Raw genomic sequence first — 20,684 nt, forward strand, 5'->3', positions numbered from 1 at the left:
TACAAAAGAGTCATATGAAGATTTTATAAAATATCATTACTTGAATAGGAAACCTTTCGAAAGCAATTTCAATGAAATTGAAGGTAATATTTTTGACCAAAAAGACCACATAGTTCACTGTATATCAGCTGATTTAGAAATGGGTCAAGACAACGCTGAAGACGCAACATTCAATTCATGACATATTAATATCGCAAAATAAGCAATTTAAAATTTTTCATTTAATTACAAAACAAAACTATTGGGATAAAATTACGTATAAGGATATTTTTTATAGTTTGTTACAATTACGTACATTTCTTAAGAGTAATAAAATAAAATCAATATCCATGCCACGAATAGGATGTGGTCTGGATCAATTAAAATGGAAAAAGGTAAAATTAATTGTTCATTTCGTATTTAAAGATTCTAATATAAATATTACCATATGTAATAATGTAATGATAACCCCTGAACGTAGTCAAATTCCTGTTATATTAAAAGAATATCACGATTCCATTATCGGAGGACATACAGGCCGTGAAAACTAACTAGTGAAAAGACTTTTGAACGAATAACGCTCGATATTGTTGGACCGTTACCCATATCAAAAAAGGGAAATCGATTTATTTTAACCCTCCAATATGACTTAACAAAGTTCACTCAAGCTTACGCAATTCCTGATCACAAAGCGTTGACAATATCTAAAGTATTAACAAATAATTTTATATGTAATTATGGAATCCCTAATAAAATTCTCACCGATCAAGGTCGAGAATTTACTTCTAATATTCTTAAAGAAATTTCTAAACTGTTTAAAATAAAACAAATCCAAACGTCTGCTTATCATCCAGAGTCAAACGGTGCTTTAGAAAGAACACATAATACCATTAAAGAATATCTAAAACACTTTATAAAAGATAATCAAACCGATTGGGACGACTGGTTACCTTTCGCTATTTTTAGTTTTAATTCTACCCCTCATTCAACTAAATTTACTCCCTTTGAGTTAATCTTCGGTAGTAAGCCCAAATTACTGTCTTCTATAACATCAATAGAATGTTCATATACTTATGATAATTATTTGGAAAACTTAAAATTAAAACTATTGAAATCGCTATCAATAGCTCGTGATAATGTAATTAAAAATAAACAAAAAACTTGCGATAAATAAATATTCGCATCGATCCTTACTATATACAAAAATAATTATTTACTATATAGAAAAGTAAAATATAAAAAAAAATTCCGCACACCTCTAAGACCGACACCCTTCTAAAATAAGGCAGAATAAAGATCGGTCAGATCAGATGCCGAGTGCGCGAACGGGTCAAACCGCTCCGCTGCTATGGCTGTATGGCCTTCGGGCATAAAGTTGCGAGGTGAACCGGACGGAACAGTCTTTATAATATGCTGGAACAATTTTGGTTTTTAAAAACATGTATACAAAAAACTAAAATAGATATAAAGAATTTTTCGGTGACATTTAATGAAAATGACTGGATGAAATTATAGAAGTAATAAAACCTCTAAAATTAGCAGTCGAAGCACTCTGCCGACCTGATACCAACTTGTGCTCAGTCGATGCAATTTTGAAATTCAGTTTCAGACAATTGACCGAGCTTAAGTCTGCATTAAGCAAAGATTTATTAATTTCTCTACAAAAAGATGTAGTAAAAAAATCTTTGAATGAACTAGCAAAATTGTCCCGAAAAGATGCGGCCGTTGCGGGGCGTTCTCTACAAAAAGATGTAGAAAAACGAAGCAGTATAGTATAGTGCAAAACAGTATAGTGCAATTGAGGCACTCTTGTTTAAAATAATCAATCTTAAATCAGTATGATGTATGTTTGAGACATCCTTGTTTTAAAATACTTTAATTTTAAGTTAATAACATTTAAATTCATTATTAATTAAATTAATAATCTTATTTTATAATAATCTTATTATTATACTCGCGAAAATCTAAAAATTCATATTATAAACTTCTACGGGGAGGAAATTCATAAAAACATTCGAAAATATCAAAAACTGTGTGCAAAACTGACCAAAAACAAATGTGATCTTGTGTTCAAATGCTGATGCATTATCTCGCATCGACATAGACAACGAAACTAATCAACAATCAATACTACTTTGTACTATTGATACAAAAGAGTCATATGAAGATTTTATAAAATATCATTACTTGAATAGGAAACCTTTCGAAAGCAATTTCAATGAAATTGAAGGTAATATTTTTGACCAAAAAGACCACATAGTTCACTGTATATCAGCTGATTTAGAAATGGGTCAAGACAACGCTGAAGACGCAACATTCAATTCATGACATATTAATATCGCAAAATAAGCAATTTAAAATTTTTCATTTAATTACAAAACAAAACTATTGGGATAAAATTACGTATAAGGATATTTTTTATAGTTTGTTACAATTACGTACATTTCTTAAGAGTAATAAAATAAAATCAATATCCATGCCACGAATAGGATGTGGTCTGGATCAATTAAAATGGAAAAAGGTAAAATTAATTGTTCATTTCGTATTTAAAGATTCTAATATAAATATTACCATATGTAATAATGTAATGATAACCCCTGAACGTAGTCAAATTCCTGTTATATTAAAAGAATATCACGATTCCATTATCGGAGGACATACAGGCCGTGAAAACTAACTAGTGAAAAGACTTTTGAACGAATAACGCTCGATATTGTTGGACCGTTACCCATATCAAAAAAGGGAAATCGATTTATTTTAACCCTCCAATATGACTTAACAAAGTTCACTCAAGCTTACGCAATTCCTGATCACAAAGCGTTGACAATATCTAAAGTATTAACAAATAATTTTATATGTAATTATGGAATCCCTAATAAAATTCTCACCGATCAAGGTCGAGAATTTACTTCTAATATTCTTAAAGAAATTTCTAAACTGTTTAAAATAAAACAAATCCAAACGTCTGCTTATCATCCAGAGTCAAACGGTGCTTTAGAAAGAACACATAATACCATTAAAGAATATCTAAAACACTTTATAAAAGATAATCAAACCGATTGGGACGACTGGTTACCTTTCGCTATTTTTAGTTTTAATTCTACCCCTCATTCAACTAAATTTACTCCCTTTGAGTTAATCTTCGGTAGTAAGCCCAAATTACTGTCTTCTATAACATCAATAGAATGTTCATATACTTATGATAATTATTTGGAAAACTTAAAATTAAAACTATTGAAATCGCTATCAATAGCTCGTGATAATGTAATTAAAAATAAACAAAAAACTTGCGATAAATAAATATTCGCATCGATCCTTACTATATACAAAAATAATTATTTACTATATAGAAAAGTAAAATATAAAAAAAAATTCCGCACACCTCTAAGACCGACACCCTTCTAAAATAAGGCAGAATAAAGATCGGTCAGATCAGATGCCGAGTGCGCGAACGGGTCAAACCGCTCCGCTGCTATGGCTGTATGGCCTTCGGGCATAAAGTTGCGAGGTGAACCGGACGGAACAGTCTTTATAATATGCTGGAACAATTTTGGTTTTTAAAAACATGTATACAAAAAACTAAAATAGATATAAAGAATTTTTCGGTGACATTTAATGAAAATGACTGGATGAAATTATAGAAGTAATAAAACCTCTAAAATTAGCAGTCGAAGCACTCTGCCGACCTGATACCAACTTGTGCTCAGTCGATGCAATTTTGAAATTCAGTTTCAGACAATTGACCGAGCTTAAGTATGCATTAAGCAAAGATTTATTAATTTCTCTACAAAAAGATGTAGTAAAAAATTCTTTAGAGAATGAACTAGCAAAATTGTCCCGAAAAGATGCGGCCGTTGCGGGGCGTTCTCTACAAAAAGATGTAGAAAAACGAAGCCGAACAGAATTAACTGATACACTAAAATATTTATATAACCCTTCATCATTCAATGACAACAAGACAACTCGTAAAACTATAAAAGAAACTATTCAAAAACTTATTAAAAGATTAAGTGAAGAAAAATATTAAGATATAATCGAAATATCAGAGCCACTAATGTCATCAATCGAATTTACTTCAACGCAGTCATCCCACATAAAACCCTTATCAATTGAACAAGAAAGAATGAAACAACGGTTACAGGATGAAATCGCAAAAAGCTTGATGACATGTGAACCAAAAGTTCGAAATTGCACTAGCCTCATGTTCATTATAAACTAAGAAACGATGTTGTGGATCACATACAAACAGGCTTCGATAAAAAAAACGTCAACAGGAGCAGTATTTCTGGATATAGCTAACGATACTATTTAAACTCATTAAATTAAAATTTTCACTAGAACTGGTCAAAATTATAAAATCATTTCTCGAAAACAGAACATTTCGTATTAAATTAGAAAACCATTTATCTAATCCTAGACTTATTCTGGCAGGCGTTCCCCAGGGATCGATCCTAATACCTCTTTTATTTACTATTTTTACCAGCGATTTTCCTTCAAAACAAAACGGTTTTTATACGATTCGCAGTATACAAAAAGGTTTTTATACTATTTACTATTCGGGGACAATACCGCCATACTAAATTCCTACAAAAATCCTCACCAAACAGTATTTCACCTCCAAAAAAAACTCGACACAATTCAGAAATGGTTTGACAAATGACTGATAACAGCAAATCCCGATAAAAGTATTGCAGTTATGTTTACCCGAAGAAGAAAAAACGCCTATGCCACAAATAAACTTACCCAGCTAAAAATGTATAACAAAACTTTCGATTTGCAAAAATCAACTAAGTACTTGGGCTTAACTTCTATCTCGAATCTAGGGTTAACCCTTTGGATGCCGGGCATTTTTGGAAAAATGTTCCAGAACTGCCGGGACTTTTTATTAAATAATTAAAAAGTCAAAATGTGTATTTTAGTTTGTAAACATACGGTCGCACGTGCGACGCTGTCTGCCGCGAACTTGACCTAATTAATGATGAATATGCGATTGTGTGTTATTTTTGTTCGTATTTACGCTGTAATAAGAGTCATTATCGCATGACGTATTAAAAATTACGAGATGTGAGCGGCGGCGCTCCGACAGGAATCGATAACAATGGTATATAATATGTTATTTATTTTTAAAATGTAAATAAAACTTTTCGTAAATTAATAAAATATGATATTTTTAAATAATGGTTTAGGTAAATTCTTCTATAAAGTACATACATACACATATTGTATAAAAAAATTACTTATTTACAAATACAATTATGAATAAAGTGTACTATAGTAGTACATAATAATTTAAAAAATAACATAGTAGTTTTAAAAATATAAGGTAATCGAATTATTTACGATAATACGACTCGGAAATTCGTCTTTATTATTGTAGTTTGTTGAAAATTAATTGTAAAAAATAAAACATATGTAATTAAAAATAATTGGTTTTCAAACCCTTTATGTTTACCAAACCGATTTACCCTAGTCTAGCTACTGCAGCGATAATTAACCGATTGATCACGCATCGCTGCAGTCTCCGCTAATTTGTCATCGTGTGAGGTTCATAATTTCGTCTGCTGTTTAGTGACATCGTAAAAAAGAATAAAAAAGTTAACTCTTGAAAAATGGAACGCGATAGTGAAACAGAAACTAGTTATATATGTGAATATAGTTCAAATTCAGATGGAAGCGATTTGATAGCACCGCGTCGGAGAATTCAAAGACTATCTAGTACTAGTGATAGTTCTTCACAGTTTGATTTTGATAGAATAGTACACGATTTTGAAGAAGAATTTACGGAAATATTTTTAGACAATGATACTGGCAACCAAACTTCTTTGCCCTTTATAGAAACTCCAGGACCAAAAAATGCACCCTCGCCCAACGAACCACCGATATCATATTTTAATATATTTTTCACGTTAGAGTTATGGAATTTGATTGTTGAAGAAACAAACAGGTATGCAAGCAATTACATCGATTCTCATACTTTGCCTGCTTACTCGAGCGCACAAAATTGGCGGGCCACGACGATAGGAGAGATGAAAGCATTCTTTGCAGTAATAATGGAAATGGGTTGCACCAAAAGACCAAACATTATGTCATACTGGAGTACGAATTCTAGAAATATCCCCTGGTTCAGAAAAATGTTTTCCAGAAATAGATTTTTGACTCTGTTGAGATTTTTCCATTTAGTAAATAATGCTGGAACATATTCTCCTGGTCACCAAAAATATGACCCATGTGATAAATTTCAACCCCTGGTTGATCATGCCAACATTGTATTTCGGCAATATTATGTTCCACATCAAAATATTAGTGTGGACGAATCATTAATAGGTACTAAAAATCATTCTACATTACTCCAATACTTACCTAATAAAAAACATCATAAGTGGGGAATCAAATTTTGGATGTTGTCTGATGCAGTTGTTAATTATTGCTTGGGCTTTTTTTGCTACCGAGGTGCAAAATCTTTAGAAGATCGTGAAGAAATTATTACCAACGGCTTAGCGCATGTGGTGGTATTAAAATTATTGACAATAGGAGATTATTTAAAAAAAGGTTACCACATCGTAACAGACAACTTCTTCACAAATATTCCTTTGGCGCGGTATTTGTTCAAGCTAAAAACGTACACTACAGGAACGCTGAGAAGAAATAGAAGAGGTATACCAGATTCTATAAAATGTCAAGTGCCTGTTGGAACTGCCAAATTTTGTAGAAGCGGTGAAGTCATGATTACAGCATATCGAGAAAAAGTATCTCATAAAAAGTCTGTACTTTTATTATCGACACACTCCAAGGCTGAAAATGCTACGATTACAAGAAGACGTCATGGGCAAGAAAAAAGCATTACCAAGCCCTCAGTTATACACACTTATAATAAATATATGGGAGGAGTGGATACTTCCGACATGATGAATTGTGTATATTTGGATGAAAGAAGATCTATAAAATATTGGAAAAAAGTGGCTTTCAACATATTATCCAGGATGGTCCTAAATTCATATATAATTTATAAAGAAAACACTAGAGGGAAAATTTTATCTAGATATAAATATACATCGGACATTATAGAAGCAATTGAAAAAGAGTGGATGGAACTAAGGAATAACGAATCTAATTCAAATAATGGAACCCGTGGACCGGATATGACAATACGAAAATTACCGGGTCGAAAGGAAAGATTATGTGTGGTGTGTAGTTTTTTTAACGGTGGACCTAGAAAACGTGCACGCACTATCTGTATAAAATGTGAAAAAGGTGTTCATGGTGCGTGTGTTTCAGAACACTTAAAACATTGTTCGTAGTGATATATGTATCGAAATTTTTAATTAAGAAGCTAATAAATGTAAACAAATAGGCTGTAAGTTTTCTGTAATAAATAAATTAATTAAATCAAAATTAATATTAGATATGTTAAATAAATTAGACAAACAAATGTTGTAAAAATTACAAAATAGGGAAATGAGAGTAGTCTTAAATAAAAATATATTTACTAGTTGTATAAGTATGATTGATAAATTGGAATGGTTAAATGTTCAAGAAATATTAAATATAAATGTTTTAGTATTTATATATAAGTTAGAAAATAATATGTTACTAGAGTATTTTAATAAGTATTTAATAAGAAATAAAGATGTATTATATATTGTATTTAATACTAGAAATAGAGAAAATTTAAAAATATTTAGGTATAAGTAAACGAGTACTGCTAGGGGAATTATGTACGGAGGTATTAATTTATATAATAATATTCCAAGGACAATATGCAAAAACAAAACTATAACGGGTTTCCTAAATAGAACAAAAAAACTCCTTTGTACATTAAGAAATAAATAAGTTTCAAGTATTTTTTGTTTATTTTTATTTTCTGTTTATGTTATATATTATTTATAAATGTTTAGTTAAAATTTGTTTGATGTAAAAATTAGCTATTAATAACACTACCTACTGGTCCCACCAATTGGCATCCTGAGTGTGACGAAAGTTAAACACCGCAGACGCCAATTGGCGTCCTGTGTATGTTATGGTTTCATGTCAAATTAAAAATATATGTTTAGAGTTTTATTTGGATTTTTTAAGAGATGACTAAATAAATGTATGAATTTTCATTTTATTTTGATTTTTTTTTTTTTTTAAATATATTTAGACAAGGTCTTGTACTTTTTATATATTTACATCGTATTTTTTATTTTATGTAATTTGACTTCATTTCTAAATAAACCTTTTTACCTATTGAATCATTTTTAAATATACATATTTATATGTTTGCGTATAAAGGATTATATTTTCCGTCCAAAAAAAAGTGTGCTAAAATTTTTTTTTAGAAATTTGAAAATGTTTTAGAACCGCTGGTTAACTAAATTTGAATCATTTTTATTTAAATTCCTAGATTACTTGATTTTTATAATTTTAAAATCAAGATAATCATTTAAAAAATCTAATAATAAAGAAATGTAATAATTAATTTTTATTTTCGGCGAACCACATGTTGAGAACCACCTAATAATGACTTAAATTAATGCATTGATACATTTATTATACGCTTAGAAAAATTCAACGAAATATTCGGACCGCGTCAAAAGATACATAAAATTAAATAAAAAAAGGTAAAATTCGCGAAGATTTGCGAAAAGGTCCCGGTATTTAGCGTAAGTCTGGTAGTGAAACTGATGGTCGGTAAATTACCAAAATTTTGAAATAATAAATAATAATGAAATATTAAAAAAATTAATGCTTATAATATATATATATATATATATAACATGTGTATATTTGAAAAAATGTTATATACCCCTGAAGCAAATACCCTACAGACGGTTGAAAATGTATTGGATACTACGATTTCGGAGCCGTCGGATCCGGCAGTTCTCGCTAGTGTAGCAAAATCCGATATATCGGATTTCGGTAGCCAAAGGGTTAACCCTAGATTCGAAAATAACTTGGAAACCCCACTTAGATAAAACTGTTCGCAAAGTTAAAGCTACTCGTTCTCAACTATATTTATCTCAACTATTTTACAAAAAAAAGTAAATTAAATACTAAAAATAAACTGCTTCTCTAGAAATCGATCATCCGACCAGTAATTTCATACGCCTTCCCCGTTTGGCAGAGAAAATATGCAAAAACGTTACAAATCCAACAAAACATCTCGTTACGAATGGCAACAAATGCTCATCGGTTTGTCCGCAACTTGTTTATCCATCCTTATCAACTAACTCAGGGCTATCCAACATATTATATATATATATATATATACTTTTTATATTAATTTATTATTGTAAAATGTACTATCTAAAAATGCAGTAATTTATTAATAAAAGGCTATTTAATAATTCATGTATAATTAATAAATTGGATATGACGAGATTGAGCGCAAATCGTCATACGGCTAAAATCCGTTCTTTCTGCGTTGTGCTCTAGCAACGCCGATTACTTCTGTCATCGCCACATCTAGGGTGATGAACGCTCCTACTCGTGTATTTGGTTCAAGTATGCATTTTTAACACTAGATTTACCAGACCAGTCATTTTGACTGGTCGTGCAATTTCAATTCAAAATTTCTACCACATATAGCAATTGCTTTCCGAAATGATGTTATGACTTTTGTAGCTATAAGTAGAGAATACATTTTATGAACTTAATGTTACTTTATATATATTAGTAACAAATATATTTTTTGTTATTGACATTTATACCAGTACCAGTCAAAATGACTGCGTGCGTCTTTCTATGAAAAAATGTATGATTTCGAAAGAATCATGGAGCCGATGCAGTACATATAGCGCCCATGTGTCATTCGTTCATTTCTTTATCGGCGTTGACCCAATTAGGGCAATTACGTCATTTTTAAAAGATTTTACGAGCACTTTCTTCATAAATGCACGAGGCACAAACAGTCTTGTTTCGAGCTTCGTTCAAAACACACCATAAAATCTTAGTTCCAAGCGATCTCCAATCGTAATCATTTATCTTTACCCGCACAGTTACACAGGTAAGAAACATACAATATTCAAAAATATATTCTTCAGTATGAAGCCTAAATAGGAAGAAAGTGTCTCAGTTTCATCTTATTTTTATAGCGATCGTCAGCCCCTGAAAATGTCAAAACGAATAAAAGTTTCTACATACTTAGAAAATGCAACCAGCATACCTCTGGAATGTTCAGATGTAGAAAGTGAATTATATGATAGCGACGGTGAATTTTTAGATAGACAAATTGATCCACAAGGCAATGGTGATAACAGTGCTATTATCGAGAGTAGTGATGAGGAAATTCCTGATGAAGACAATATAGATCAGTCAAGTGACAGTGATTGCGAAAATATTCCGAACAAACGTACGAGGCGATGCATGCGATTCCCTTCCAGTTCTGAATCTGAAGGTGAAAGTAACGTACCAAATCAGCAAACTGAAATTGCTTCAGACGGAACTATTTGGACAAGAATTGAAGAAGGAGGTGTTGCTGGTAGATTACCAATTCAGTGTGTTTTCAAAGATGTACACGGACCAACAGCACATGCTAAAAGAAACATTATAAGTGGGAATCTAAGTAGTGCGTTCCTATTACTGATTGATAACCATATTTTGGAACATATACGAATTTGTACAGAGTTAGAAGCCTCTCGAGTTTTGGGGAAAAACTGGACAATTACGCAAGCAAAATTGAAGGGATTTCTTGCAATATTGTACGCACGTGGGGCATACGAAGGAAATACTTTGAGGCTTCAATATTTGTGGAACAACAAGTGGGGACCATCATTTTTCTCCAGCGCTATGAGTAGACGTGATTTTACTGAGATTCTGCGATACATTCGTTTCGACAAAAGAAATCAGAGGAGTCAACGTTTGCAAACAGACAAATTCGCTTTAGTCTCAGCAGTTTGGGACAAATTTATTGAAAATAGTCAAAATTGCTTCAAACCGGGAGCTTATATTACCGTGGATGAGCAACTTTTTCCAACGAAGGCCAGATGCAGATTTACCCAGTATATGCCAAACAAACCACATAAATTTGGCATAAAATTTTGGCTGGCGTCTGATTTAGAGACAAAATATGTGGTAAATGGTTTTCCGTATTTAGGAAAAGACGAGGCCCGAAGTGTAACAACCCCCCTAAGCGAATTTGTCGTAATGAAACTTCTTGAACCATATACCATGAAGGGTAGAACTGTAACAACTGACAATTTTTTTACAAGTATTCCTTTAGCGTTAAAATTAAGATCTAAAAATACTTCGTTGCTTGGAACAATACGCGCAAACAAGAGGGAACTGCCGATATCTTGCAAACTGAAAAAAGACAGCATGGCACGTTTCTCAACGTTGTTATACAAATCCAATGGATGCACACTTACCGTTTATAAGAGCAAACCAAATAAAAAAGTGCTTATACTAAGTACAAAACATAAACACATAAAAATTGATAAAGCTGCTAAGAAATTACCTGAAACTGTATCGTTTTATAATAGAACTAAATTTGGTGTAGATATCACAGATCAAATGGCACGAAAATATACGGTGAAATCAGGTTCCAGAAGGTGGCCATTACAAGTGTTTTTCAATATTTTAGATTTAGCCGGAATAAATAGCTGGATAATATACAAAAACATAACAGGAGAAAATATCTCACGAAAAGACTTTCTGTTTCGATTAGCAGAAGAACTTGCTTCAGAGTATCAGACTTCAAGGCTAAAACCACACGAAGTTGATATACCAACTTCAAGTGGCACTGTTTCTGTACGCAAGTGGTGTCAAGTAGGATATTGCAATAACAATAAGACTACAAATATTTGCAATACATGCAAAAAAAGTGTATGCGGAAAGTGTACATACAGCAAAATCTACATATGTAGAAATTGTGATCGCAAACTGTAAACAATTAAGTGTTTTGTTATTTAACAATGTAAAGAAATCAATTTATTTATTACAATTAATATTGTTCAACTTTTTTCTCATTTTTTAATAGTTAATAAAGACTGGAAGCTACAATAAGCATTTTTTTTTTTTTTTTTTTATACACCAGTCATTTTGACTGGCTTTGGAAGAAATAGGTGTATTTAAATAGCTGGTAAATCTAGTGTTAAAATAAATAATAGTCTGACGGACCTTCTGAAGGGTAAAAATATAAATAATATTGTCGAAAAAGCGTAAAGTTGACGCGGAAGGTCGCGTGTTCAAAAACAACTGGATCGAAGATTTTTTCGTAATAGAACAATGAAAACATTATATGTCTTGTATGTCAAGAAAAAAATATCAGTGTGTAAGGAATATAATATTAAGCGACATTATGCAACGAAGCATTCAGCAACGTATGATGTATTCAAAGCTCAGGTTAGAATCAACCAGGTTAATTCTTTGAGAAAAAATATGAACCTATCACATCAGAAAATCGCCAGAAGGGTGGATGAAATGGCAAGTAACATCGAAATTCCACTCTGCTAAATTAGGTGAATGTAAATTTTAAAGCTTAGCACTCGATGAGAGTACTGATAACTCTGATACCGCTAATTGGTACTCTTTATAAGAGGCATAACGAAGACGTTTGAAATAATAGGAGTATTGCTTAACTTATGTCCCATTAAAGACAACAACGGGACAGGATATTTATGGTGAAGTGAAAAACTGTTTGACAAAATTTAAACTTTTAAACAAAATAGTCACTATATCATTTCTCACATCGGAAACGAAGGCGGGTTTGTCCCAGATTCGCTGCGGGCTTTTGAATAAAAAATGTCTGGTGATTACCACGAATAAATGGACAGGAAGTCGTTTGAAAACTGGTTTTCAAACGTTTCATCAAGGTTAGAAGATATCACGATTATTGTTATAGGCAACACAGCGTACCATTAGTGCAAACTGGTCAACCAACCCAATTCTTGAACAACATGTAAATGATAACGAAAAGTCTCAATATTTATTACAAACTCCGTCACCTTCACCTCCGACGACCAGACCCAAACGAATCATAAAACATCATGATGAATTCCTTCAGCTTATGAAGGAGAGAAAACAAAATTCGATATCAATTTATGCAAGGAATGAAAAAAGAAATCGATGACGATGACACTACATTCAGTAATTATATTAGGTCGGTTTTAAAAAAAATGCCACCTCGAATAAAATTACAAGCCAAAAATGATTTTTTGCCCATTTTAGCAAAACATGAAACGACATGTTTGGACACACAAGAAGAGAAAACAACAACTACATCTACACTTTATCCTATGACTGTTGCTTCCACCCCCGAACCACTTCAAGCAACGAATTTGTCAGTTCAATCAGTGCCACAGCTATACTGTAGTATATATGCCAAGGAATATAATATTAAGCGACATTATGCAACGAAGCATTCTGCAACGTATGATGTATTCAAAGCTCAGGTTAGAATCAACCAGGTTAATTCTTTGAGAAAAAATATGAACCTATCACATCAGAAAATCGCCAGAAGGGTGGATGAAATGGCAAGTAACATCGAAATTCCACTCTGCTAAATTAGGTGAATGTAAATTTTAAAGCTTAGCACTCGATGAGAGTACTGATAACTCTGATACCGCTAATTGGTACTCTTTATAAGAGGCATAACGAAGACGTTTGAAATAATAGGAGTATTGCTTAACTTATGTCCCATTAAAGACAACAACGGGACAGGATATTTATGGTGAAGTGAAAAACTGTTTGACAAAATTTAAACTTTTAAACAAAATAGTCACTATATCATTTCTCACATCGGAAACGAAGACGGGTTTGTCCCAGATTCGCTGCGGGCTTTTGAATAAAAAATGTCTGGTGATTACCACGAATAAATGGACAGGAAGTCGTTTGAAAACTGGTTTTCAAACGTTTCATCAAGGTTAGAAGATATCACGATTATTGTTATAGGCAACACAGCGTACCATTAGTGCAAACTGGTCAACCAACCCAATTCTTGAACAACATGTAAATGATAACGAAAAGTCTCAATATTTATTACAAACTCCGTCACCTTCACCTCCGACGACCAGACCCAAACGAATCATAAAACATCATGATGAATTCCTTCAGCTTATGAAGGAGAGAAAACAAAATTCGATATCAATTTATGCAAGGAATGAAAAAAGAAATCGATGACGATGACACTACATTCAGTAATTATATTAGGTCGGTTTTAAAAAAAATGCCACCTCGAATAAAATTACAAGCCAAAAATGAATTTTTGCCCATTTTAGCAAAACATGAAACGACATGTTTGGACACACAAGAAGAGAAAACAACAACTACATCTACACTTTATCCTATGACTGTTGCTTCCACCCCCGAACCACTTCAAGCAACGAATTTGTCAGTTCAATCAGTGCCACAGCTATACTGTAGTATATATGCCAAGGAATATAATATTAAGCGACATTATGCAACGAAGCATTCTGCAACGTATGATGTATTCAAAGCTCAGGTTAGAATCAACCAGGTTAATTCTTTGAGAAAAAATATGAACCTATCACATCAGAAAATCGCCAGAAGGGTGGATGAAATGGCAAGTAACATCGAAATTCCACTCTGCTAAATTAGGTGAATGTAAATTTTAAAGCTTAGCACTCGATGAGAGTACTGATAACTCTGATACCGCTAATTGGTACTCTTTATAAGAGGCATAACGAAGACGTTTGAAATAATAGGAGTATTGCTTAACTTATGTCCCATTAAAGACAACAACGGGACAGGATATTTATGGTGAAGTGAAAAACTGTTTGACAAAATTTAAACTTTTAAACAAAATAGTCACTATATCATTTCTCACATCGGAAACGAAGGCGGGTTTGTCCCAGATTCGCTGCGGGCTTTTGAATAAAAAATGTCTGGTGATTACCACGAATAAATGGACAGGAAGTCGTTTGAAAACTGGTTTTCAAACGTTTCATCAAGGTTAGAAGATATCACGATTATTGTTATAGGCAACACAGCGTACCATTAGTGCAAACTGGTCAACCAACCCAATTCTTGAACAACATGTAAATGATAACGAAAAGTCTCAATATTTATTACAAACTCCGTCACCTTCACCTCCGACGACCAGACCCAAACGAATCATAAAACATCATGATGAATTCCTTCAGCTTATGAAGGAGAGAAAACAAAATTCGATATCAATTTATGCAAGGAATGAAAAAAGAAATCGATGACGATGACACTACATTCAGTAATTATATTAGGTCGGTTTTAAAAAAAATGCCACCTCGAATAAAATTACAAGCCAAAAATGATTTTTTGCCCATTTTAGCAAAACATGAAACGACATGTTTGGACACACAAGAAGAGAAAACAACAACTACATCTACACTTTATCCTATGACTGTTGCTTCCACCCCCGAACCACTTCAAGCAACGAATTTGTCAGTTCAATCAGTGCCACAGCTATACTGTAGTATATATGCCAAGGAATATAATATTAAGCGACATTATGCAACGAAGCATTCTGCAACGTATGATGTATTCAAAGCTCAGGTTAGAATCAACCAGGTTAATTCTTTGAGAAAAAATATGAACCTATCACATCAGAAAATCGCCAGAAGGGTGGATGAAATGGCAAGTAACATCGAAATTCCACTCTGCTAAATTAGGTGAATGTAAATTTTAAAGCTTAGCACTCGATGAGAGTACTGATAACTCTGATACCGCTAATTGGTACTCTTTATAAGAGGCATAACGAAGACGTTTGAAATAATAGGAGTATTGCTTAACTTATGTCCCATTAAAGACAACAACGGGACAGGATATTTATGGTGAAGTGAAAAACTGTTTGACAAAATTTAAACTTTTAAACAAAATAGTCACTATATCATTTCTCACATCGGAAACGAAGACGGGTTTGTCCCAGATTCGCTGCGGGCTTTTGAATAAAAAATGTCTGGTGATTACCACGAATAAATGGACAGGAAGTCGTTTGAAAACTGGTTTTCAAACGTTTCATCAAGGTTAGAAGATATCACGATTATTGTTATAGGCAACACAGCGTACCATTAGTGCAAACTGGTCAACCAACCCAATTCTTGAACAACATGTAAATGATAACGAAAAGTCTCAATATTTATTACAAACTCCGTCACCTTCACCTCCGACGACCAGACCCAAACGAATCATAAAACATCATGATGAATTCCTTCAGCTTATGAAGGAGAGAAAACAAAATTCGATATCAATTTATGCAAGGAATGAAAAAAGAAATCGATGACGATGACACTACATTCAGTAATTATATTAGGTCGGTTTTAAAAAAAATGCCACCTCGAATAAAATTACAAGCCAAAAATGATTTTTTGCCCATTTTAGCAAAACATGAAACGACATGTTTGGACACACAAGAAGAGAAAACAACAACTACATCTACACTTTATCCTATGACTGTTGCTTCCACCCCCGAACCACTTCAAGCAACGAATTTGTCAGTTCAATCAGTGCCACAGCTATACTGTAGTATATATGCCAAGGAATATAATATTAAGCGACATTATGCAACGAAGCATTCTGCAACGTATGATGTATTCAAAGCTCAGGTTAGAATCAACCAGGTTAATTCTTTGAGAAAAAATATGAACCTATCACATCAGAAAATCGCCAGAAGGGTGGATGAAATGGCAAGTAACATCGAAATTCCACTCTGCTAAATTAGGTGAATGTAAATTTTAAAGCTTAGCACTCGATGAGAGTACTGATAACTCTGATACCGCTAATTGGTACTCTTTATAAGAGGCATAACGAAGACGTTTGAAATAATAGAAGTATTGTTTAACTTATGTCCCATTAAAGACAACAACGGGACAGGATATTTATGGTGAAGTGAAAAACTGTTTGACAAAATTTTTCCCGAGGATTTTCCGGGTTTTTTCTGACACCAAAGGAGACATCGGGGTTTTTCTTGGTTTTCTGTTTCCCGAGGAATAAAAACATGCGGGAACACATGAGAGAGCTGAGGAGCGCGATCGTGGCCATGGAGGACTTCATAAAGGAGCACCGCACTGTGCACTTAAAACTCCAAGAACATGTCATACTCCAAGAACAGGCGCAAAGGAGACATGGAGACGCGAACCTGAGGGAAGCCTACAAGCAGGCCCGAAGAGCCGAAGAGCAAGTCTCGGTGCTGGGACGTGCTGTGCGCCACGCTGAAGAAGGACCCGTGGGGCACACCGTACAGGTTGGTGAGAAGAAAACTCCGAAAAGCCACCGTCGACTCGTATTTGGAAGACGAGGACAATATGGAGCGAATCGTCGACGGACTTTTTCCCCAACATCCAGAAGAGACCTGGCCCAGCTGCGAGATTGACTTGGCCGACGAATTGAACACTCATACACCGTTCATCGAAGAAGAGGTAGCTGCCGCAGCAAGAAGAATCAGCGTTAGGAAGGCGCCGGGTCCAGACTTCGTACCGAACGGCGATTGTAAGACGGATCGCCACAATGGACCCACAGCTACTGACCGCGGTCTACAACGCCTGCCTGCAGGGAGGCACGTTCGGGACATCGTGGAAGCGGCAGCGGCTTGTGCTGATCCCCAAGAAGAAGGGAGCTCCGCCGGGTCCGTCCGCATACCGTCCCCTGTGTATGCTGGACGGGGCCGGAAAGCTCTTCGAGAGGGTGATCCTCCAGCGGCTGCAGAGCGTCCTCGAAAATGAAACGTCAGGGCTGTCTGAGCGACAACACGGCTTCCGTCCCGGCAGATCGACCATCGATGCCATCAAAAGGGTCGTATCCAAAGTAAGAGATGCATGGCAGGGCAGCCTTGGAGCCAGCAGACACGCGATGATGATAGCCCTCGATGTTCGCAACGCCTTCAATTCGGCCAACTGGGGGCTGACGGTTAAGGCGTTGACTGCGAAGAAAACCCCAGCATACCTGGTGAGACTCATTGAAAGCTATTTCACGAACAGGGTGCTGGAGTATGAAAGCGGAGGCGAGAAGCGTTCCCGCCGGGTGACGGCAGGCGTCCCTCAGGGTTCGGTACTGGGGCCTTCACTCTGGAACGCCATGTACGACGAGCTGCTGCGCTTAGAGATGCCCGACGGCGTCGAGCTGGTCGCGTTTGCCGACGACGTCGCGGTTGTCGCAACAGCTAAGCGCCCGACGCAGCTACAGCAGGTTGTAGAAGAGGCGCTGCAGGCGATCCAGAACTGGATGGACCGAGTTGGGCTCACACTCGCGGCGGAGAAAACAGAAGCTGTATTCTTTACGCGGAGGCGCAGGTTACAACCGCCCAGGATAGCGATCGACGGCTTCGAAGTGCCTTTCAGGAGAGAAATCCGCTATCTGGGTGTACAGATAGACGACAAGCTGCGCTTCGTCAGGCACGCCGAGGCGGCAGCGGCGAAGGCGGCGCGCGTAGCGGAGGACCTCGCCAGGCTGATGCCGAACGTCGGAGGGCCGAGGCAAAACCGGCGACGACTCTACAACGAGGTCGTACACTCAGTCCTCTTATACGGCACCCCGATCTGGGCACAGGCCATGATCGTAAAGAAGGCTAGACTCAGCCTCGCGAGGGTACAGAGAAGAAGCCTGCTGCGTGTAGCCTCCGCGTACAGAACAGTGTCTGAGGATGCCATATTAGCCCTGTGCGGCATTCCGCCGTTAGACCTACTCGCCTTAGAAAGACAGGCGGTCTATAACGGGCAGAGCAAAGAAGTTGCCAGAAAGGCGACAACTATAGAGTGGCAGCGGAGATGGAACGAGTCCACCAAAGGCAGATGGACGCACAGACTCGTCGCCGACCTGTCCGCTTGGAAGGAAAGGACCCACGGTGGCGAGCTGTCGTACCGTCTCACTCAAGTAATGACCGGGCACGGCTGCTTCGGCCATTATCTAAGAAGAATCGGCAAGACAGCGAGCGCCGCGTGCCTCCACTGCGACACCGCTGAAGACGACGACGCAGAGCACACCGTCTTCAAGTGCACAGCGTGGACGGAAAACAGAGCGGCGCTGGAGAGGGTCATAGGAAGGCCTGCAACAGCAGACACTATGGCCCAATCCATGCTGGAGAGCCGAAGAAATTGGGAGGCATGGACGGATTACGCGTCCGATGTTATAAAACATAAGGAAGAAGCTGAAAGACAGCTCAAGACAGCGGCCCTAACGGGACAGAGTCTCTAAACTGGACGAGCCGAAGTGCAATATCGGAAGATAGTACCGGCCGTCCAGGAGAGGGCTGGGGAGAGGTTTTAGCCGGTAGGTCGCTGCTTGCAGCGGAATCCGGCACAATCACTAGCAATCTGGACGCTGGTGAAGTCTTTAGAAGATTTCCTCTCCTCACAAAAAAAAAAAAAAAAAATATATATATATATATATATATATACACATTCTTTACTCTATGTATGGAACACATAAAACTCTCGCTCTCGCCATAATGGGGACTAAAAAATCCTGGAAACGTAAAAAATCTTTGTGTGTGCATGCATTATATATTTTTGAATACTAAAGTAGTTTTTACTAATTCTAAAAGGAAGTCGCCGGCCCGTAGCGTAATTTTTCAGTAATTTGATGCGGCCATGAAAGTGTTAATGGAGGGATTAAAGGGCCAACGCGCCTTCCATAACTTCACCACCGATCAAGATAAAACGGTGAAATCTGTCCTAAGGGGGCTCTCAGAGATTCCCATCGAAGACATCGCCACTGATCTCGAGTGGAAGGGACTAAGCGTCATCAAGGTGACGGCAAAGAAGATGAAATCTTGGCTCTACCTCGTCTAATTTACCTCGGATACCACCACCACAAATATAAGAAGCATCTGGTACGTTTGCTTCACTAAGATCATACTAGATAAATATAGGCGTAGCACCGGACATCTTACTTAATGTTTCAAATGCCAGAACTACGGACACGCAGCAAAGAATTGCCAACGACCTCCGAGATGCGTTAAATGCACGGGCAACCATGCCACGATGGATTGCGCCAAAAAGGACTGCGAGACACCGGCCAAATGCACTGGATGTGGAGCAGATCACCCAGCTAACTTAAAGGACTGCCCACGGTGGGTAGAGTACCTCCAGCTGACAAAGAAACGTCAACAGAGACCAGCAACTGCGATACCTGCCACGCCTTCGTTTACCCTGGAGCAGAATCAGTTTACTGCTTTACGGCCGGTAAGACCGGCATTTGAAAAACCATCTGTCTCCCCAAGCATTCTGGAGAAACCTTCTCTGCTGAACCCATGTCCACATCAGATCTTCGTAAGATGCTGATAGTGCTCCTGGAGATTAAGGTGAAGGCCGGCAAGTGCACCAGCTAAATGAGATCGCCATCATGATGGTAGAATATCTTGATATCCTCTACTAAATTGGATATAATATATTGACGTGGAATTCTCATGGAATCCGAAACAAAATCAGTGAGTTAGATCTATTAATCAGTTTGTACAATATTGATATTGTCATAGTTACCGAAACATTCCTTAAACCTTACATAAACTTTTATATACCGGACTTCACCTGCCTCCGGAGGTACTGACTCTCAAGGCCAAGTGGAGGTGTCGCGATATTTGTTAAAAAATCTATTAGGCACGTGCGAATTTGTCCAAACACTATTAAACTAGAAACCGTCGCGATACAAATTAAAAATAAAATAATAATGATTGCCGCCGGGTATAATTCTCCCTGAGATGAGTTGTTTGGGAGTGACCTCGATGCTGTGTTTGGACTTGAGAATTCAGTTATACTAACTGGAGAATTTAATGCCAGGCACTCGCATTGGAACTGCTC

The 20,684-nt window shown here is 36.2% G+C and overlaps 1 protein-coding gene and 1 long non-coding RNA gene across 2 annotated transcripts; both read left to right on the forward strand.

Moving 5' to 3' along the window:
* The first annotated feature begins 9,838 nt into the window (after positions 1-9,838).
* Positions 9,839-13,167, forward strand: LOC148236440 (uncharacterized). The gene is made up of 2 exons (XR_015809009.1): positions 9,839-9,964; positions 10,053-13,167. It is a non-coding gene; the product is annotated as an uncharacterized LOC148236440 (long non-coding RNA).
* Positions 13,168-18,762: 5,595 nt separating this feature from the next.
* LOC148236441 (uncharacterized) lies at positions 18,763-19,080 on the forward strand. The gene has a single exon (XM_088182816.1). The coding sequence runs from the start codon at positions 18,763-18,765 to the stop codon at positions 19,078-19,080; it is 318 nt and encodes a 105-aa protein (XP_088038942.1).
* The last annotated feature ends 1,604 nt before the right edge of the window (positions 19,081-20,684 follow it).

The sequence above is a fragment of the Plectrocnemia conspersa genome, unplaced genomic scaffold, assembly GCF_051122295.1.
Source record: "Plectrocnemia conspersa isolate PC_06_02 unplaced genomic scaffold, ASM5112229v1 ptg000003l, whole genome shotgun sequence".
Classification (NCBI taxonomy): domain Eukaryota; kingdom Metazoa; phylum Arthropoda; class Insecta; order Trichoptera; family Polycentropodidae; genus Plectrocnemia; species Plectrocnemia conspersa.